The sequence below is a fragment of the Cucurbita pepo genome, chromosome 3 (assembly GCF_057944985.1).
Source record: "Cucurbita pepo subsp. pepo isolate OVF chromosome 3, ASM5794498v1, whole genome shotgun sequence".
Lineage (NCBI taxonomy): Eukaryota > Viridiplantae > Streptophyta > Magnoliopsida > Cucurbitales > Cucurbitaceae > Cucurbita > Cucurbita pepo.
The window spans coordinates 210,237-231,791 of NC_141800.1; the positions used below are offsets into that span (position 1 = coordinate 210,237).

Genomic DNA, 21,555 nt, shown 5'->3' on the forward strand with positions numbered 1-21,555 from the left:
TTGAAGAAGAGAAACGGCAATGAAGCATGATGATTTAGTATGGGGAAAATTTTGAAGTTGCTTCGACGACCAGGCACATTGACCACAAGTTTGGGAGTCGTCTCGCTGCTAATTTTTGAATAATTAGCATTTAAAAAGAGAGAAATCGATGGTCAGGTCAACCCATATAATATGTAATATTTTTAATTTTAAGTTCAAAGGGACACTAATATAAACGAGAAAAACAGCCAGCTTTGCCTCTAGACAAACATTCCTCTCAGATTGTCGTGCTCTTTAGAATCCTTAAACTTCAGCTTCTCCACGAACAACTGCAACCTGAGACATGAAATATTTATTAATCTTTGTTTAATTAGTCAAATGTTTTTCACCTAATTTCATTCTTCTTTCATCATATGTAGCTGCCGTTTTTTTAAATTGTTTTCAATTAAGTATTATTATTAATATTATTTAATGTGTTCTACAGTCGCGTCTGAACGTTTTTTAATTTTCGTACTGAACCAAACATCACGTGAGGAGCACGTGCTCAAGAGGGAATCCAAGAAAAGAATATAAAACTCAAGAAGATATTGCTCTCGATAAGAAAATGTTCGAAGGAATTTACACAACAAAATACTTGTTTTTTTTTTTTTCTAATACAATCTCAAATCAAACACAATAACGAGGAAGCAAATTGCTGCAAAGTTGATGAAGTTTTATTAATATCTTTTCTTTTTTTTTTTTTTTTTTTTTTTTGGTTTGTTTACTGAGGATTGGGAGGGCGGCTGTTGGCAGCAGAGACTCTAGAGCCCCATTCCAATAGCTCTTTGCTAGTATCATCCTTGTGAGCGATTACCTCAATGAAACACAAGCTGTCCTTTTTGTCTCCTGTGGCTGTTCCAATGGCCTCAATAAGCTCTTCCTCGCATCGAACCTGCAACACCGAATTCGTTCATTAAACACAGGATTCCTCTTATTCCTCCCCTGCAGCTCTCAAACCAAAGAGTTCGATACCAACTTACCTTTGTCGTCCAACACTTCCCCTCCCCGTTGTGGATTGCATCGACCAATGCCGTGTAGTTCCAATTCTTGATCACATTGTAAGGCCCGTCGTGGATCTCGACTTCAATCGTGTAACCACCATTGTTTATCAAGAATATGATGGTTTTCTGTCCGCAACGGATCATTGTCGATATGTCTTGTGCAGTCACCTGTGATGTGAAGCAGTACTGATTAACAACCGAAAGTCGTACTCGAAATGTTCGATCGAACCAAATTTTTACCTGGAAGCTTCCATCACCAATACAGGCAATTACTCTCTTCTCTGGTACAGCCTGTGCATATCCAAGAGTGGCGCCAACTGACCAACCAATAGAACCATACTGCATTTGGAACTCATATCTGCAAATAAACAAACAAACAAACAAAAAGAGGAAAGTAAAGAACCTTTTTTAGGATCTGAACATAACGGTTGATATCATTGTAAATTTGGCAAACAATGGCTTACCCGCATCCCTTTGGCAATTTAAGTTTCTGGCAGTTGAACCAAGAGTCCCCCGTCTCAGCAATCACAGCCGTTTGACCACTGAGCATCTTTTGAATGTGTTGGAATAAAATATTGACCCTCAACGCTTCTTTGGGTTCTGATTTCAAAGGATGGCCTTCAGGAACAAAGATTCTATGGTAGTTTTCATATGCCGTGGTGTTTTTGTTAACACGTTTTGAAAGTGCTTGAAGGAAATCTTTCATTAGAACACAACCAAATGTGGGTCCGTTGCCGATGGTCACCCGATCGGGCTGCACAATAATGGCCTTCTCCCTTTTGAGCAAAAGAGAGTACCCAACAGAGCTGTAGTCATTGAAAATGGGTCCGGCAAACAAGTATGAATCAGCAGACTCCACAATCTCGGCACAGAAGGAGGTACTGACAGCGCCCCAGTAAGTTCCAATGAAATGAGGATGGTGCTCGGGGACAAGCCCTTTCGCCGATGGCATCACAGACAAGGCGTAGCCACAAGCATCAGCGAGCTCCACAAAAGCATCACAGCCCTTGGCAACTCGCAATTTAGGCCCACCAACAAGCACTGGCTTCACGGCCTTGTTCAAGAATTGTGCCGCCGCCTCCACTGCCGCCTCTAGCCCATGTGGATTGCTCACTCTGTTCCCATCACAGAAATCCATTCAATAATTTCAAAGCTAAGTTCCTCTTTAACATGCCATTATAAACTTAGGCCCCAAACTTCCAGGAAATTTAATTATCTGATGTGAATGTGCGTCTAATAGCGTCTAATAAATTACAGAACAATTTATGCACTTATTCTTGAACAGAACTTACTTGGGAGAAAGCGAAAATGGAACTGGATCACGGCTGAAGGTGGGGTGAGGAATCCCAGGCAAATTACAACCAATACTTATATAAACAGGCTTGCTTTCTTTCAAGGCAGTAGAAATGGCTGTATCAATCAACTCATGAGCATCTTCAAGATTATTCACAACAGCCTAAACAAAAACAAGAAATCGCCTCATTAATCAACAAAAATCTAGAACCACAAAAGAAAGGCATGCAATAAGATCTTGTGTAGTACCTGAAAGCAAGTGACGGTTTGAAAGCATCGGAGTTCTTGGCTGAAGTCAGGGAGGCCGATAGTGTGATGAAGGATTCTGTTAGTTCCATAGTCATTGGAGTTAGGGCCACCGACGATGCAAATGAGTGGCAAGTTCTCACTGTAGGCGCCGGCTATGGCATTCAGAACGCTAAGACCGCCGACGGTGAACGTGACGACACACGCACCGACGCCGCGGGATCTGGCGTAGCCATCAGCGGCATATCCAGCATTAAGCTCGTTACAGCAGCCGATGTTGTTGAGCCCAGGCTCGGCGATTAAATGGTCGAGAAGCGTCAGGTTAAAATCGCCGGGAACGGAGAACACATCGGTGATACCGATTTGGACCAGGCGCCGCGCCAGGTGGCGGCCAAGTGTAGCCTCCGACGAGGTGACGACGGTGGAGGGGACGGAATTTTGGATGGTGCAAACAGAGCCGTTGGATGGGCAACAGACAGCGTTGTTGGCGGGTTTGCAAGCATCGAGCGATCCGATTTTGGTGTCCATTGATTGAGGAATGGATGAGATTTGATCGAAATATGAAATCGGGAAATTAGAGAACGGTGGTTTAGAACGATGAAATGGAGAGGAAATGAAGAGGCTTATATATAAAGGGATGAAGTGGCGGCAATGGCGTGGGAGTTGCAGTGGGTGGCGAGTGGTAAGAGGAAACCTTTTTTTTTTTTTTTTTTTTTTTTTTTTTTACAGAGCAAAACAAAGACGGTTTTGAAAAAGGTTATTTTTGGAGTGCGCTGATGCCTGTGGATTCTCGTGGGCTAGAATCCGTAATTACTGTGATCGGAGTTTGACGAGAAAATCAAATTCTCCCTTCCTTATTTATTAATTTTCCATCATTTATTGTTTTAATAAAACAACAATACATCACTTTTTTTTTTTTTCCAAATACGGGAGGTCGCTGTATTTCTATTTATTAATATATGTTATTTTATATTTATTTATTAATTTTTAAACAACATATAGAATGCTATTTGGACATAAAATTGGAATTGTACTAATATTTTTATTTTATAAAATATTTTATACCGACGCCGTTAAACATGTAATGGAACGGAATATAACATATTCGGTATCTTATGTCGTTTTCTTGACTTTTAAAATATTCTTATTTCCTAAAATTCCAACAATTTAAGAATATTCAAAACCAATATATAAATAAAGGAATGGTGACTGTAACAGTTCGATTCATGACTATAGAAATGTCCCTTTTAAGTTTCTCTTATGTTTCATGAAATTTATTTAAAATACAATGAAAAAATTGACGTCACTAAATATTTAACTGACTTTTGTTTATTATGGTGGGGCTCACCTTTAAGCACTTTGTAAAAGTAGCTTTTATATTATATAAAATCCTAATACCGCACTAACACCCACTTGGCATATAAAGTGAACTCAATTAACCCTTTTTTTTTTGTTTTTTTTTGCTATATCAAGTTAACTTTTACCTAATTCAATTAATTAACACATTTATTTTCAATTAAAATATCAAGTTGTCAAATTTTGATTCATGTATTATTTAAAGAAAAAAAAGAGTGAAATTAAGAGAAATTTAAATATACCAGATCAGCGTGAAACAACACATCCAGGGTCCAAGTGTATAATTCACGTTATGAGCATGTGAGGTGGCTAATTAAAAATAAAAAATAAAAAATAAAATTGTTTTAAAATGATTAAATAGCAAAATAAATGAAAACTGAAAACCAGGGGAAAAGACAGAAACAAAATGGCGGGTTTGAGAGTGGTAATTGGCAACTGGGAAAGCCCCTTTTATTTCAGGAGTTGGGCGGTTTTGGGTAACCTGGTATTTGACTCGCTAAACGGTTGTCTCGCTGCTTCTGCCTTGTACGGCAATGCTTGCCACGTGTCATGAACCAGCTGCGCCACTGTCACCCGCTAAAAAGTTCCAATTTTTTAATTTTTTGATTTTATTTTCTCTCACATGGAAAAAGAGAAGAAAAAACGGTGGCATCTTTTCAGGTGCTCAGTAGACAGCTTTTATTGAATCTGGAATTTCCACTTTCCAATACCAAAAAATTAAAAAAATAAAAAAAAAGAAAGAAGAGAATATTCCATCACTTACCATTTCTTTCTTATTTTCTAGTTCATATATTTATTTTCTAAGACATTTGAATTGTATTTTAAAAATGAAAATTAAATGCTCTCACTAAGTTAGTATCTTTTTTCTCCTGCAATCAACAATATTAGGAGTAGAGATTTGTTTTTTTCTTCTTCCTAATTTTCGAAAAGAAAAATAATAAATGAAATTAAAACTTAATATTATTGTACTGGTTTTGTATTTAGTTAATAAATTATAGAAAGTGTGAACACCGAAAACTTTAAAAGTAGTTTTGCAAGTGATCTGTACATGGGAAAGAGGTTGAAATCGAAAAGGACAAAAGGCAGTTGAGAATATTTATATTTTTCAAATACCAACGGAAGAATGTGAGATGGATGTCCCGTGACGAGCATGTGATATTCCTCTTTTTCATGCGAAGCCACATAATCCAAACGAACATCAAATTTGGGCTTTGGAATCTTCTGGAAAATTCTTGGCCCATGGGCCTTGCGTGCTTTAGAATTACCCAGCTCCAGTCATCTAAAGCCCAAAAATAAGTTGGCCCATTCTCCAAGGTGCAAGAGTCTATAACAAATAATAGAGCCCAAATACAAGAAATATTAAATTATATTATTTACTCGGGGGTTAATGTTTTGTTTTTTTTAACACAAAAAAGATTTTCTGCCCACGAAATGCAGGTGGCAAACATTGATGCAGGCACCCTCAATAGGACATCAACACAGATTTCTCTCCAGATAATAATTTCTTCCCTTCACTATATACTCTTTTCTTTTACTTCATTCTAACTATATTCATAAAATGTACATAAGACCGCAAGAATTGAGTACATTTGTTAATGGCAGACCTTCACTTCAAGACAGGTTTCTGGCGGGTCTTGGTGAATGTAATGTCCCCATTAAGTACTGAGCCGATAAATTTTTCTACCTCTTCTTCTGTCATTTCACCCAAATGTGCTGCAAATTTCTCCTTTCGACGTTTGTATGCGATCAGTATTTGGTCAGAGGATTTAAATCCAGCACTGTCAAATGCTTTAAGAAACGATGGTTGCTTTGTTGCATCTACGAGAGAATAGGATATGGATTCCTTAGAGCTAGGCGCAGAGATCTGACGCCTTGACAATGTCTTCTGAGACACCTGAAACATTAAATCAAGAGGGACAGAAAATGTAAGGTATAGCATAGCAGCAATCAACAAGCCAAAGTGCAGCGGCTTGAGACAAAACGTAAATGCGAGTGCTCTCACCATGTTTAGGATCATTTCCAATTTATTCCTTGCTTTAGAAGATTTGAAGGCACCAATAACACAAACAGGAGTGTTCTTCCCACAGATAGAATCAAAGTTGGACCCTGTCAATAGAGGGATCCGATTCTGTGCAGAATCAGATTGTGTTTTGGAGGCTGGCTTTGACGCTGCCTTCCTGTTCTTTTTCTCAAAACCATCAAGTAAATAACTGAGATCATCAATGGCAGATCTCAAATCTTTCACATTGATCCCTGTTCTAAGAACGTGCCTCTCTCCATTTGATAGCCAACCCACTATAGCTGGAAGGGCATCGACTCCTAACTTCTTTATTGTAGGATCTGAAACATCCGTGACCTATGCAATAAAATAAAAAGAAATCTGCTATCAGAGTATGAAAATGATGAACCTCCACAGAGATAACCCACATAATTATGCAACGGATACTGATAGCCTCATACAAGAATGAGATAATCAAGCACGCTCAGTAATAATATACCTCTGCATCATAGAAACTGAACTGCTTGTTATACATCCCGCTAAGGACACGCCAGATAACAGGTGTATCCTTTTTGGTTGACAGAAGCATTAAAGTGGGTAATCTTCCTCCATTGTTGGAAGAGAAGTCAAATTGCCTCAAATCGACCCGTCGAGAGAACCTGGGAAAATGCTCTTGACAAAAACTTTTCAAATTCTTCACAGCAACGTCCCCACTGTACTCTACCAAAGAACCATCGGTGCTTTTTATGTATGAATAGACAAATATTCTAGGAGTCCGATGAGGATAAATGCCAAGGTCTTTGCAGAGAGAGGATTCTGATTCACAATCTATCCTTCCAGCCTGAATTGAAAGGTCAAACAGAAGATGAGAACAGTGAAAAATCGCCATAACTATTTAATTTAGAAATATGATTACTTAATAGCACCTTTAAAGCTCCCTGCAACGAACTGGCAACATCCTCTATAATTGATTGAACATGATCAACTCCCTTCAGAGATGACGTGATGGGAAACAGAAGCCAAGTTACTCCCTGGCCCACAACTTCTTGCTTAAACACTTGTTTATTAACGACCTTGATGATTGAGGAACTCTTAGATCCAGATTGGGCCTTAAAGTGGCTACCAAAATTACCCTCATCCTTAAAGCCACCTCCAAAAAAATTGGAAAATATATCCTCCATACCAAAGCCGAAGGGATTTGAACCACCACTCGGTCCACCAAAGGAAAATGAGAAAGACTGTGAACCTCCTTGTCCACCAGTACCCTGCCACTGTGGCTTGAAGTTCTGCTGACCCTGTCTTCTTCCTTCGTTCGTAAAGAATGTATGTCCACCACCTTGATCCCCTGAATAGTCAGGGCCAAACCCAGGGCTACCTTTTTCATCGCCATACAAATCAAAATTTTTTCTCTTCTCTTCATCTGATAAAATTTCATATGCTGAAGAATGGAGAAGTAAGGTCAATTGTGGTGGAAAACTAGGCATATTTAGACATGTTGGTTTAGTAGTACTTTAACATGATATCAATTCAGGGCAACATTATTTTTCTTCTCCAATGTTGAACTTCATGACTCAAATTAAGTACACCCTATTCAACCAAAACTCATCCCACAAATCGAAATGACAGGGAAAAGAGATTAACTGCAGTAGAAAAGCCCTGGCGAAAAGATACAATGGTTGATCGAAGCAAGTAACATACCGTTATTGATTTCTTCAAACTTATGTTGTGCGCTTTTTTTCTTATTCTTATCTGGATGATACTGAAGAGAAAGCCTGCCAATGATTAATAAATTCCACCATGAGCTACACAACCAAAAGAAGTTGAATCAAATGGAACAAGAACATAAATTTTGGAGGGAAGTTAAATACTTGTGGAAAGCTTTCTGAATTTCCCGCTGACTCGCATTCCTCTCAACTCCAAGAACCTGAAAACAATTTCAGAAAACGCAACGATTATGAGCCATTCTATAACACCACCACAAACTTCCATACTCCGTAACAAAACGCATGTAAATTTCTCAAGTTATAAACAATTAGGAGGAAATCAAGCCGAACATCAACATAATAAAATGACGATACACAAAAAAATGGCAAAATGTATCAATGAGAGAAAAACTCCGACCAATCTTCGTTACCTTATAAGGGTCCATGGTTTTGGCCTCCGACAACAGGAAAAGGAACAAAGACGCCATAATGAGAATGAACGGCGAAAGACGAATCTCCATGTTCAGATCCAGCCGAGTTTCTGCAACTGATGATTTCGTAAACTGGAATTTGGTAATTGGGAGATGGTATAATGGAGGGAGAGGCGAAGCGACGGGTGCGAAATAATATAGGTTCTTCCCCGATCAGAAAGAAATAGAAAAATCCGGAGCCTTCGATTTTTAGCGAATCAGTAAATATGCTTACGTGGCAGCCCAAAATCATACCACGAAAGCTGACCAATGAGAATCGAGAATTAGCGCATGTCACAACAAATTCACGGTTATTCATCCAGTTTTGCTGTTATTTAAAATGGGCTGGCCCAAGTATTTTACCGTATGGACTCGTTCATATTGGGCCGGCTGGCTGAGCCCAGAGTCTAGCCTTTTGGATTGGATCCAAAAGGTTTGGGCTTGTTTTGGATCAATTAAAAACTGACATAAACTTGGTCAAAAGCTTCCGTTGTCGTCCAGCGGTTAGGATATCTGGCTTTCACCCAGGAGACCCGGGTTCGATTCCCGGCAACGGAACTTTTTTCGTTTTTTAATTAAACTGAATATTTTTAATAAAAATGAACTCTTTACGTACCCATTTTATCCTTCACGTTTTAATATATACCTATTTTACCCTCAAATTTAATAGTTGTATATTAACAGAATTATGATCTTACTATATATGAAAGGGCTACCAGGGGAGATTATTTACGTACCCTTTTACCCTTCACTTTTATACCATATAAATATTTTACCCTAGATTTAACAATTGGTATTAATAGCTAATTTCAAATTATAATTAAGGTAAAAATTACTTTAAAAATTAATGAAAATTTTTCAAATTATCTCCGAGAGTGGACAGGTCACATAGATTTTAAAAATATTACAAAAAAGTTAATAAACATAAAAAGAAAATAAATAAATTATAGAAATAAATAGTTATTATTTGTTTATTTTAAATTATAATTCCCCCCTTCGCATATTTTATTATTCTAAATTTGAATGAAACCAAATTCTTCTGATTTGATGTCTAATGATGAATCACGTGGACAACCTGTAATAAAAGAACAAGCAACTTTTTCCCGGGCCGCCATTAGCGTCGTAACTCCAAGCTTCATCAATTCCTCGTTCGTGGTGCTGTATTCACCGAGAGCTTAAGCAAAGCATCAAGCATTAAAGACCCAAATGGTGGTCGAACTTCAGTAACAACACAACGAGAGGAAGGTGGACGAGCAAAGAGCAACGATTCTGGGTTTCAAGACCGAGAAAATGGAGAACCAGGAAGCTCGTCGGTCGACTACGGAACAGAGATCGAAGAAATCGATTCCTCCATACATGAAGGCGATCTCTGGTTCTCTCGGAGGGGTGATGGAGGCCTGTTGTCTACAGCCGATTGATGTTATCAAGACTAGGTTGCAGCTCGATCGGACCGGGGCTTACAAGGGGATTGTCCACTGTGGAGCCACGGTTACGCAAACGGAAGGAGTTCGGGCTCTTTGGAAGGGATTGACTCCGTTCGCTACTCACCTGACCTTGAAATATGCGCTTCGCATGGGGTCCAATGCAGTGCTTCAGTCCGCGTTTAAGGATTCGGAGACTGGAAAGCTTAGCAATCACGCTCGTCTGGTTTCTGGATTCGGTGCCGGGGTTTTGGAGGCTCTCGTCATTGTTACTCCATTTGAGGTCAGTTTGCATCTCTCTCTCTCTCTCAATGTCAAATAATCTGCTGCAATTCAACTTCCAATTTCATATTCGACGGATTTGGTTATGGAATCATGATTATTTATCTTTTTTAGACTATTGAATTCGAGATTATCTCCAGAGGAAGGACGCCTAACCAGTTAATTTTCCCCAAGATGGGAGGTTATGAAATTTATTTGTAGAATTATAAATTGATAATCGTTAGATCTGAATGTTGGTCTCTAGGTTTAGTTGAGGCCACTGGTTCTCTTCAACAATCGGAAACCTTGTCGTGGACGATAGTTGGCGCCGACAGGACTGATAATATAATAATATAAACACATTTTGCTGATTCTTTAATGGCGGTGTACTTTATCAATTTTAAACGCTCATATGCTTTGTTTTCAACGGAAAAACTTGGGTTTCATTAATGGCGAAACCAGATTCCAAATAAGGCGCTGGCATTGCCTTTTTCGGGTGAGTAGGATAAATATAATATATTACTTGCTTGTTGGTTGGTTGGGACTGGTGATGGACAGTGTTTGGCCCTTTTAACATTACGAAAATGAATTAATTAGTTTTCATTAGGGCCAGAGGACTCTGTTATTCTTTGTGCTCTTTTCGCATTTTAGTATATTCTATATAACAATGATTTAGCCTTTTTACATTTAGAAATTTCACGTTTCTAAGTTCACAACATTAAAAAAAATTATTATCATAGTCATAGTCATAGAAAGACAGAATAGGTATATAGTTGGACGAAGTTTGATTTGGACTGTAGAAACTTTGTCCACTTCATTTACTCCGCCAGACACCATTTGTGGGTTGATTCTTTTTTATGAGATCTTTAATATAAGCATTTATTCTTACATTTTTTAATTTACAGTAACAAAATTATTACAAGAAAAAAAAAACTATAGTGAGAACCTTTTAAGAGTTGTTGTTACTCGAGCATGTTCTAGCTTTTAGAAAATATCAGCTTCTTCACCATTTTCAACGCTGCTTTCATTTGGGTTTATTTAGCTGCTAAATTAGGGTAGGGGAGAATGCTAAATGGAAAGTCATCAATGTTATTGGGATTGCAACCAAAATCTCACGTTTCAAGTTTAAAAGAAGGGATTTGATTGGTATGATCTATGGATTAATCTAATATGTATTACAAAGGATAAAAAAAAAAGATCTGAAACGAACCAATGTTACAAATTTGATAGGGAAGGGGAAGATCTAGGTTTTATAAGTGGCAGACAATTATTTTTACTAGAATGAGACTTTTGGGGTAAAACTAAAAGTAAAGCCATGTGGGCTTTTCAGAGTCAATTTACAGAAGGTCTCAAGATAATGATGTAGCTAATAAAAGATGTTGGGGAGTTAGATTCAAGTTCAAAGGTTTGAATTAGAAGAAAAGTTTGACTCAGAGAAGGAAATATTTATTTTCTTGCTTTTTGTTGATACACTGCAACTGTGCTGGTCATTTGAAGAGATTTTTCCTGGTCAATTAGGTAATAAGGTGTAAGCGCTTTGGCCTGAGTTGATTTGTTTTGTCAGTTTGTTTAGCTTCAACTTGCACCCTATTTATTTATGTTTGTCCAATCGGAAAAAGTGTGGGATGACTAACATATTGGTGCGGATATTGCTGGTGTAGGTGGTGAAAATTAGATTGCAGCAGCAGAAAGGACTGAGTCCTGATCTCCTTAAGTACAAGGGTCCAGTGCACTGTGCTCGAATGATTATTCGAGAAGAAGGCCTTCTAGGGCTTTGGGCAGGTGCTGCTCCAACTGTTATGCGGAATGGTACAAACCAGGCTGCCATGTTTACTGCCAAGAATGCTTTTGATGTTGTTCTTTGGAACAGACATGAAGGGGATGGAAAAGTCCTTCAGCCATGGCAGTCAATGGTATCGGGATTCCTAGCAGGCACAGCAGGCCCTTTATGCACTGGTCCTTTTGATGTTGTGAAAACTAGGTTAATGGCCCAGAGCCGAGGCACTGGTGAACTCAAGTACAAAGGCATGTTCCATGCTATCAGAACTATATACGCAGAGGAGGGACTTTTTACTTTATGGAAAGGGCTGCTGCCCCGACTCATGAGGATTCCACCAGGGCAGGCCATTGTGTGGGCTGTGGCCGATCAATTTATTGGCTTGTATGAGAAGAGTCATCTTCATGATGCTCCCATATGAATACTAGGAACATTTTTGGCTTGCTTTATTATGAAGTCCACAGCAGACCAAGTGATGGTCTTTTAGCGTCTCTTATTGCATACCTTCATTTTTCTACAACTGTTTCAGCCACCATCCAAATAACCATGAAGTTTTCGCACCTCGTGTCTTAAAATAGATCACATGGGAAAGTATTATAATTTATAGACTGGTAGAAATTTCAGTGCTGTTTACTTTGTGACAGCCCATTAGCCTCTGATTAGAGCATATTCTTTAGTTACAATTCTTGAATTCTTTGGTAGTATCAAGACTTCTTGTTGGTGGATGTTGTTTTGCAATCAATGACATACTTCCTTGTAGCATTGTAACAGGTAAACATTGTTATCAAAAGGTCTTGGATAGTAAGAAAAGAGAACTTCATTGACTTCGTTGAAAGATGCTGCCTCTGTATACACATTGGCTATGTCAATGAGTTTGGTTGGTAACACAAAATTTTCAGTTAACCAACTATTTGTCTTTCAGAGTGGACTGCAGGGCTCTGATTTTGCGACAAATGGATGGATCTATTGCTATTACTGGTATGATGAATTCAAGTATTTATTTGAAGTATTTTTTTTTTTGATATAATGTTGTTAGGCTTTGATCCAGCTGATGAGAGGTGGAATGGGTAAATATATGTTAGGCTCAAATATACTTTTGTTAAGTTGAATGATACCTTTCTTCATTCATATTCTCTTTCTCTAACCCACGTACACACACAGATTATTCCTTCAATATGGTTAATGCAACAGTTTCTGGTTTCATGATGCGTAAATGGGCATGATCAAGAGGGAAATATGTGTTAAAGAGCAAAATGTTGCTCGAATGTAAGATGGAAGAAAATGGTCCATTCCATGAGTATCATGTTGTCGAAGTTGAAGGATGGAGTCTTTAAGCATGACATGTTTATGAATTTCTTGCTAATTGAACTAGCAGCACAGTTTCTGATTCCTGTTCACTCTATCTTTGGAAGGATCGTTGTAGACCATCATGTGATTGTAAGGAGAAGGGACATTCAAATTTTATCCCTCGAATCCATCTTAGGAGATTCTCTTTATTTTGTCTTTCCTATTCTCTTCATTTTCTCTTTCCTTTTTCCCTCTTTTGCGCTATTTTCTTCTATCTTGGGAAGGTTAAGATTTTTTCTCTGTGTCTGTTCGCGAGACATGAGGAAGATGTTGATCATTTGATGATTGATATTGGAGGAGGCTAGGGAAGGAAGGGAGAAGTTATGTGGCAAACTAGCTTCGAGTTTTTTTTTTTTTTTTTTTTTTTTTTCTTTTCATTTTTATAAGTTGAGTTGATTGAAACAAAAAAAAAAAAAAAAAAAAAAAAAAAAAAAAAAAAAAAAAAAAAAAAAAAAAAAAGATGATTTTAACTTGTCTTTTTTATTGAGAGTATATCATTGACGAGTTGAGTGGTGCACACGCTTGTGTTATTGGTGCACCATAACGTTACCATGAAATATGTATTCTACTATTTTTTTTTTTTAGTTTCTAATAAATATTTTACCGAATTTTGATACCTTCCTCAACATTTCTTCAATAATCCTTTTAATAATCTTTTAGGTAAGAACTTTAAAATATATAGAATTTAAGAGGAAATAGTTAAAAATATAGAGTACATTGAACCTAATGTTAGAATACGTAATTTCTTAAACTATTATAGAGATGTTTAAAAAAAAATTATGAAATAAAAAAGAAAGACTTTCAAGTATTGAGGCCATTTTTATATTATCGAAGCTTTCCTCGTTGGAAATGTAATGTGTAATTTTTTTTTTCTTTAGCCAAAGTGTATTATAAAGTTCTTCGAAAAGTTGCCTAAATTCGAGTTGTTCGAATACAAACGAATATCTCATTTTATTATATTGCAGCGATCAATATTATATGGTGTAATGACAAAATATTTATACTATCATTTCTTTGTATCTTAGGAATCAAATAATAATTATTTTTTCAATTTTTTTTTGTTTAAAAAACTTTCTGTGTTTTCAAATAAACGAGACCAAGGAAATAAAATAATAAGAATTTGGGATGAAATAAAATAAGAGAGGTACTATATTTCGGATAAAACAAAATAAAGGAAGGTTTGGAGGTTATTAATATCTCATTAATATATTTATTTTACTCACTAAATAAATATATTAATTAACCCGTGGATGATTTGATATACTAAACTTAAAAAATCAAAATCAATAGTCCTAATTAAATGTAATTAATAAATTAATAAATTATTATATTATTTTCCAAAAACAGGTATTAAAGATATTTTTGTTATTATTTGAAACAAGTCTTAAAAGAAACTAAATCGTTAACACAATAAATAATAAAAAAGAAAAAAGAAAAAATAGACAGGTAAATACAAAATATGCTAGTGGGTGTGGGGCCATGAGTATTGCAAAGAGGGACACGCATCACAACCAAAACCCTAGATCGTCATTGGAAATGAAATCTTATATAAGAAATGAAAGTGCGGCCTCACCTCACCGATTGTAACCCTAAATCCTTCTCCACTTTCCTTGCTTACTCCCTTCTGTCCTCTATCAACCTTCACACTTTTATCCTAATTTCTCATTCTTTCCTCAGCCGTTTTCAATCCGTCGGACTGTTTTTTTCTTCGCCGGCGTAGATGATGTCCGACGAGGAAAGGGAGGAGAAGGAGCTCGATCTTACTTCTCCTGAAGTAGTCACCAAATACAAAAGCGCCGCTGAGATTGCCAACAGTAACACTCCATCCCCTCTCTCTCTATCTCACATCAGTTTAAATTTGGTTAATCGAGCCCTGTTTTTGCTTGATGTTTATACCGAAAATTGGTGTATTCTATGTGGAAACGTGTGTTTTAAGTGATCAAATGGATGTTTATGCAGAGGCATTGCAGTTGGTGATATCCGAATGCAAACCAAAAGCAAAGATTGTTGACGTTTGCGAGAAAGGGGATTCATTCATTAGAGAGTAAGAGTTTAGTTTTATTAAAGTTGAAGGATCTATTTACTTTCTGATCGCGCTTGTTCAAGTCAATTCAATGCTTTTGATTGTTCTTCAATGTCATCCCGCAGAGCGTTTTATCAACTGCCTAATTTAATGGGGTCTTCTCTCTGTGTTTTTTGTTTCTCTCTTGTTGGGCATAGGCAAACTGGCAATGTGTACAAAAATGCCAAGAAGAAGATTGAAAGAGGTGTTGCTTTTCCAACTTGCATTTCTGTTAACAACACTGTATGTCACTTCTCACCCCTTTCATCCGACGCGACAGTGTTGGAAGAGGGCGATATAGTTAAGATGTAAGCTGTACTAATGTATTTGGGTAACTCAGTTGTTACACTAATGATGGAATTATAAAACCATGGTGGAATTTTGTCTTAATGCAGTGACTTAGGTTGTCATATTGACGGGTTTATTGCTGTGGTCGCTCATACTCATGTGCTCCAAGAAGGTCCCGTTACAGGAAGAGCTGCCGATGTTATTGCAGCTGCTAACACTGCAGCCGAAGTTGCGTTGAGGCTCGTGAGGCCTGGAAAAAAGGTAACCTGTTATGCTGTTGAGCTATAAATTTTAATTCGTTTGGACTTGATGTAAAATTTTTGAGTCTGTCGGTCAATCTAAATCATGATATTTTTTAAAAGTATGTTGTGAATATCTGGATATTTAAATTCTACTAAATGAATGTTGATTTTTCTGTTTATTTGAAAGGCAACTTTGCCGAGGTAATCAGTTGTTTCTTTTGATTTCCTCTTTTCCCTGTTGCCTACATGAACTATGGCCATATTTGGAGTAACACTAGGTAGGCATGGATAGTTATCCATAGTCAAACCTATTATGTCCAACATTGGCCCAAATCATTTTACCTGTGGTTTTATCATAGTTTTTCTATGCCAAATTCCTTTTTACAACCATTTTAGTGTATATTACGGAATATGGAGGTGCCTAAAACAAATTAATTTTTAGTAAATATTTGTACACCTCAGTGAGCTTAGAACACTTTTTCCTACATTGCCTTTGTGCGGCAACATGGTCTCTACTTGATGATAACTACCGTGGCTATGGATTGCATCCAGTGACGCCTTTTCATGTCATAGTTACACTGATAGAGAATCATGGTCTTGACGTGGTTTTTTACAAGGTTTAGGAACCTAGGAAATTTTTTCCCCATGTTTTCTTGATAAAAACAAATCCATTTGTTACTAGAACATTTTTTTCCTACATTGTCTTTGTATAACACATGGTCTCTACTTGATGATAACTACAATGGCTATGGATTGTATCCAATGAAGCCTTTTCATGTCATAGTTACACTGATAGAGTATCATGGACTTAAGGTGACTGTTTCAAGGCTTAGGATCCTGTGGTTCCTCTCCTGTTTTGTTGCTTTGAAATATTCTGTCTGTTAGAATTATTTAGTCTACACTGCCTCTGCGTGGCAACATGGTCTCTACTTGATGATAACTACAATGGCTATGGATTGCATCCGATGAAGCCTTTTCATGTCATAGTTACACTGATAGAGTATCGTGGACCTAAAGTGATTTTGTTTCCAGTTTTAGGATCCTGGGGTTCCTCTCCTGTTTTCTTGTTTTGAAAATTTTCGTTTATTAGAATTCTTTATTCGTGGCAACATGGTCTCTACTTGATGATAACTACAATGGCTATGGATTGCATCCAATGAAGCCTTTTCATGTCATAGTTACACTGATAGAGTATCATGGACTTTCATTGGTTTGATTTCAATGTTTAGGAACTTGGGATAAACAAAATTTTGAGTGCTGTTGTTTTCTCATTTATTTCGAAGTATTGCCAATTAGATAACCACGTGTGTGGCCTTTTGAAAAGAGGCAGTCACCCATTTCAATTCTCTATTAAACTTCTTTTCTATTTCTTTTTTTCACTCTTTTGATAAAACTTCATTTTACAGAACAAGGATGTTACAGAAGCAATTCAAAAGGTTGCTGCATCTTATGACTGCAAAATCGTCGAAGGTGTTCTTAGCCATCAGCTGAAGCAGTTTGTGATTGATGGGAACAAGGTTGTATTGAGCGTTGCCAATCCTGAGACGAGGGTTGATGAAGCAGAATTTGAGGAGAACGAGGTGTACTCAATAGATATAGTTACAAGCACAGGAGAAGGAAAGCCCAAGTTGTTGGATGAGAAGCAGACAACTATTTATAAAAGAGCTGTGGACAGGAACTATCATTTAAAGATGAAAGCCTCTAGATTTATTTTCAGTGAAATAACTCAGAAGTTTCCTATAATGCCTTTCTCAGCAAGGTTCGTTATGCTTCTCATATGGCCACTGTCAATATTTTTGTTTCTGCACCTCTATTGTTAATTCATATAATCTCATAATTGCTGCAGGGCTTTGGAAGAGAAAAGGGCTCGGCTTGGATTGGTGGAATGTGTTAACCATGATCTTTTGCAGCCATACCCTGTTCTTCATGAGAAGCCTGGTGAGGCTGATTATGTTTGAGTTTCCTTTTGGCCTAAGCATTTCAATTCTTCTTTTGCTGCATGGCTAAATTCATTGTGTGTATATCAGGTGATTACGTTGCTCATATCAAATTCACCGTTTTGCTGATGCCTAATGGATCCGATCGAGTCACATCTCATCCCCTGCAGGATCTGCAGCCTACAAAAACAATTGAGGATCCTGAAATCAAGGCATGGTTGGCATTGGGCACGAAGACAAAGAAAAAGGGTGGCGGAAAGAAGAAGAAAGGTTAGCTAACAGACAGACCGCAAAAACATTTTTTTTTGCCATTGACATAATGTTTTCCGATGTACTGTTTTGGTTTTGAAAAGATAATAGGTTGGTCTGACAATACTTTTCCAACCACTCTTTACCAACAACCAACGGACATGTTTCGGATAATATTTGATTTGATCTTCTGAACATTTACTCCGTTGTTGGCAGGTAAGAAGGGAGACAAAACAGAGGACCCTAAAGATGCTGATGAGCCTATGGATGCCACAGTCAATGGTGGTGCCTCCCAAGAATGAGCACCCAAAAACCACACTCTAAAAAAGAAGTAAAAGGACAAAACAGGAAATCCCCCTTCGCTTTTTCTTTCTTGAAATTTGGCTTTACCTCGTTTGTACACACAATGAGCAGGTGATGGTTGCCAGATTTAAAGTGGTGAAACGTTCTTTATTAATGAATCCAACTTCTCTTTTGTATGGTTGACATACTTGGATTTTGATAGTCGGTGAGATGTGCGACTGAATCACCCTAATCTATTTTGTTTACTCTTTTATCTTTTCATTCGTTCCTGCTGTCTTTAAACCCTGTTTTTTTTTTTTTTTGTTAACCATCTTTTATTTCGACCGCAGACGGATAAACTCGTATTTATTTTTCTATGTTGTGTGTTAATATGTGAATGCTCAGAGGAAAATCGGTGTCGATATAACTTCTTCTTTAAAAAATTATAGAAATTTTAAAATTTTGTTTCGTGGAATTAAAAATTCTCTCGTTTAACATGCATACACGCTTTCTAAAGTTATATTCTGATGACTATAATTGCATGTTTTTATGTCGATAGTTTTAGTTGATGTCGTCAGAAAGGTTCTCTTATGGAAAATCAAAGTGTCAAAAAGGTTTCTTTTTTCATCCAAATGGCTAAAAGGCATGCTCTGCTTCATGATCGGACGCAAGTTTCTTGAAATACCAAAATTGGCAATGCTTTGATTCATGACGTGCTTAAAAGTCCCACATAGACAAGATAAGGCTGTAAACAGGTTACACAGTCAGAGGAAGTAAGGCAGAAATTGGTTTATCCTGGCTGGCTTCAAACACAGGCACAGCTGACCAAGTTCCAGGAACGGATCTAAAATTTTACCGTCACAATTATTCATTACATAGACAAGATAAAGCTGTAAACAGTACTACTACTACTTAATGCTATCTGCGACTGTTATAAGCAAAGAGCAAACGGATTTGAAAAGTTGGAATTGGATTTACATAATGTCGCAATAAAACGTTCCACTCTGCCATTATTGGTTCTTGAAAGACTGCAAAAAGAAAATTCGAATAAGGCGTGAGGATATATGTCTATGCTGTTCAAAATAAGAAAGATCTAAGCTGTAAGAAGAGTCTCACATCAAAATTTTTGGAGAGATCTTTCACTTGTTCCGCAAGTTCTTGCTTCTTCTGAGAAGCTGCAAGACAATTCCAAGGTCTTGTTAGCATAAGTTAAATCAGTGAAACAAAAACCTTAAAGTTGCTACCTTTGTTGGATATATCCTCGATCTGCTTTGATGTCCTCACAGCAAACCTTTGAAACGTACGGCTGCAAGAAAGGGAAAATGTGACTTTTCAATTGTCACTGAGCTTGAACATCATGGATTCAATACCAGAAATGCTGGGGGAAAAAGATTCCAAAATTGCCAAACTCTTAAAAGTATAATTGATTCAATCCTCTCCATAATCATTGCATGCCCACAATGTCAGCATTAGAGATTGTCAAACGAGGGAATAAGAGATAATCTTGGGGAAGACAGCAAGGAATGGCCGTTTTAGAGCAGAGACATTGTTCCAAAGGCCTAAATAACTACAGAGACAATCTTGGGGCACACAAAAGACTTCACACAGAATTTTGAACAGATCAATGAAATACATTCAGTATAACCAAGGGGAAACTGGAAAGACTCGTCTAATTTTAGAGTGAAAAAACAGAATTGTGAAAATAATTTATAAAAATCAAGTACAGAAATTGATCACAGTCTTGATTGAAAACAAGACTCCCCCGTCTTTTCGTAATATACACTTCATAGGAATTTAAGGACTATAATTACAAGATTAAATTTACTTTTTCCTATATCGACACCCCGGTTCCTTTGCAAAAACCATCGTTCCCTCAAGCTTAATGGGTTTGGATAAAAGACTCCAAAGGTATTTTCACTAATAAGTCCCTCCTAAATGATCTAGCTACACATTGTCCTATCCTTTACCACCACTTTTGAATGGGTTGGGAAAGACTATAACCAAAGAAGTGTTTTCAAAGCACAAAGCGACAAACCTCTTGTATCGTTCTTTCATTCCATTTTATATTAGTAATCTAACTGCTAGAACTTGTACAAACAACTGAACAGACCACGCAAATGAAAAAATATATCAAAAGATAAAAATTACTCTAACTCAACCACCTAAGTTCCGATTTCAGCATAGATTTAACAAACATAGATCAGACACCATCAAATTCAATTGAGAAATAGAAAATGTACCTATAGCAAAAGTTTATAGAATCTCCCAAGCTGCACGCGCAACCATCAACCAGGCGCTAAAGCTAATAAATAAATTTGCTCTCAACTCCAACCGCTAAATCTTGTTTAGCAGACGTAGATCGTTGGACATCAATTTTATATAAAATTTCATATATGGAAGATCAATGGACCTCTAGCAAAATTTTCTCAGATTTCTTTATCGGCACACCCAACCATGAAGGCAGAAGATAAACATAAAAGCAAATTTGATTTTTTTTTTTTTCTTTCGATAGAACGAGCCAAATAGGAACTAAAATCGGTCCCTCAGGCCAGAGAATGAAGCTCATTATATATATCCTCATCGTCCAATTCAAATACGGGCACGAAAGAAGAAGAAAAAAAAAAGTCGTCTAATGCAATAAAGTCGGATCATTCAATTACCTATTCGCAAGACTGTTGACGATAACCTCATTCACGAGGTAAGAAACTACTCTGTGCATGAAATTTCCACCCGCCATGCTCGTTTCCAAGTATTCAGATAAATCAATAGCGATTCAGATGGCTGCTTGATGCGTATTCCTGAAACGGAAGAAGAAGTTTACAGAATCTGGTTTTATCTTCCTTCAAGGAATCAAAAGAAATCGGCGAAGACTATAAAAACTCGTAAAGAAGTATAGAAGAGATAAGCATAAGCAAAACCCTTCAATCAATGGAAAATAACTCAGACAAACGGAATTTCAACGAAGGAAAGTCGATCGAAACAGATGAAGTTAGGATATCTTTACCTAAATAATATCGTCGCGATGACAATGGTTCAATGCCCTAATTTCCCTCCAACGCAAGCCAACCCAGCCTCTTTACGCGGGAGCCAGACTTCTCGCCTCAACCTATAGTGTGTTGGTTGCAGAAGAACCTGATGCCTCTCTTAACCAGAATTCGATTCTTTATTTATTTATTTTGACAAAAATTCATTCACATCTCTAAAATTAGGTTTTTTTTAATAAATTAAAACCTCAAGTTAATTATTATATCGTTTAGAACTATTTCCACTTCTTTCTTAATCTTTAAAATTAACTGAAAAGCACCAAAATAAATTATTCTATAATTTTTCTTAAACAAATAAAAAACAATTGTGGAATTAGTGAAAAGACGAACGTAGTCCCCACGTAAGTATTTCTTCCCCCCACATAAACACAATTTACTCCCACCTATGAGAGACCCATAATTCAATCGCAGATTTGACATTCCGTTTCAATAGGTTTATAGACCGTGAAATTAGAAGTTTGTATGGCTACATTAAACCTTCACATCAAATCTCCATAAATTCAGGCATATCTACTAAATTATGCATTATCTTAATTCAGGCATATCTACTAAATTATGC

At 37.0% G+C, this 21,555-nt stretch overlaps 5 protein-coding genes and 1 non-coding gene across 7 annotated transcripts; 3 read left to right on the forward strand and 3 right to left on the reverse strand.

Annotated features, from left to right (window-relative positions):
• Positions 1-159: 159 nt before the first annotated feature.
• LOC111791899 (pyruvate decarboxylase 1) lies at positions 160-3,215 on the reverse strand. 2 transcript variants are annotated; one of them, XM_023673413.2, is made up of 7 exons: positions 2,562-3,215; positions 2,312-2,475; positions 1,484-2,134; positions 1,260-1,377; positions 999-1,187; positions 833-910; positions 160-315 (listed from the first exon to the last, which is right to left on the reverse strand). In XM_023673413.2, the coding sequence occupies exons 1-7, from the start codon at positions 3,084-3,086 to the stop codon at positions 283-285; spliced, it is 1,758 nt and encodes a 585-aa protein (XP_023529181.1). In that variant the 5' UTR covers positions 3,087-3,215; the 3' UTR covers positions 160-282. The 2 variants fall into 2 exon arrangements, with proteins under 2 accessions (XP_023529181.1, XP_023529180.1); XM_023673412.2 differs by lacking the exon at positions 160-315 and having other exon boundaries at positions 550-910; positions 2,562-3,169.
• Positions 3,216-5,262: 2,047 nt separating this feature from the next.
• Positions 5,263-8,269, reverse strand: ATERDJ3A (DNAJ heat shock N-terminal domain-containing protein). The gene is made up of 7 exons (XM_023673237.2): positions 8,048-8,269; positions 7,782-7,837; positions 7,612-7,685; positions 6,840-7,351; positions 6,413-6,754; positions 5,917-6,270; positions 5,263-5,808 (listed from the first exon to the last, which is right to left on the reverse strand). Exons 1-7 carry the CDS (start codon positions 8,135-8,137, stop codon positions 5,521-5,523), a joined length of 1,716 nt encoding a protein of 571 aa, XP_023529005.1. The 5' UTR covers positions 8,138-8,269; the 3' UTR covers positions 5,263-5,520.
• A 303-nt stretch (positions 8,270-8,572) lies between these two features.
• TRNAE-UUC (transfer RNA glutamic acid (anticodon UUC)) lies at positions 8,573-8,644 on the forward strand. The gene has a single exon. It is a non-coding gene; the product is annotated as a tRNA-Glu (tRNA).
• Positions 8,645-9,136: 492 nt separating this feature from the next.
• On the forward strand, positions 9,137-12,315 carry LOC111790805 (mitochondrial succinate-fumarate transporter 1). Its single transcript, XM_023671867.2, has 2 exons — positions 9,137-9,790; positions 11,430-12,315. Exons 1-2 carry the CDS (start codon positions 9,377-9,379, stop codon positions 11,964-11,966), a joined length of 951 nt encoding a protein of 316 aa, XP_023527635.1. The 5' UTR covers positions 9,137-9,376; the 3' UTR covers positions 11,967-12,315.
• A 2,135-nt stretch (positions 12,316-14,450) lies between these two features.
• On the forward strand, positions 14,451-18,234 carry LOC111790804 (ERBB-3 BINDING PROTEIN 1). Its single transcript, XM_023671866.2, has 8 exons — positions 14,451-14,706; positions 14,852-14,936; positions 15,113-15,262; positions 15,350-15,503; positions 16,891-17,243; positions 17,331-17,422; positions 17,512-17,691; positions 17,887-18,234. The coding sequence occupies exons 1-8, from the start codon at positions 14,613-14,615 to the stop codon at positions 17,970-17,972; spliced, it is 1,194 nt and encodes a 397-aa protein (XP_023527634.1). The 5' UTR covers positions 14,451-14,612; the 3' UTR covers positions 17,973-18,234.
• Positions 18,235-18,624: 390 nt separating this feature from the next.
• On the reverse strand, positions 18,625-21,117 carry LOC111790863 (uncharacterized). The gene is made up of 5 exons (XM_023671968.2): positions 20,957-21,117; positions 20,613-20,750; positions 19,197-19,258; positions 19,069-19,127; positions 18,625-18,980 (listed from the first exon to the last, which is right to left on the reverse strand). Exons 2-5 carry the CDS (start codon positions 20,687-20,689, stop codon positions 18,963-18,965), a joined length of 216 nt encoding a protein of 71 aa, XP_023527736.1. The 5' UTR covers positions 20,690-20,750; positions 20,957-21,117; the 3' UTR covers positions 18,625-18,962.
• Between the last annotated feature and the right edge of the window lie 438 nt (positions 21,118-21,555).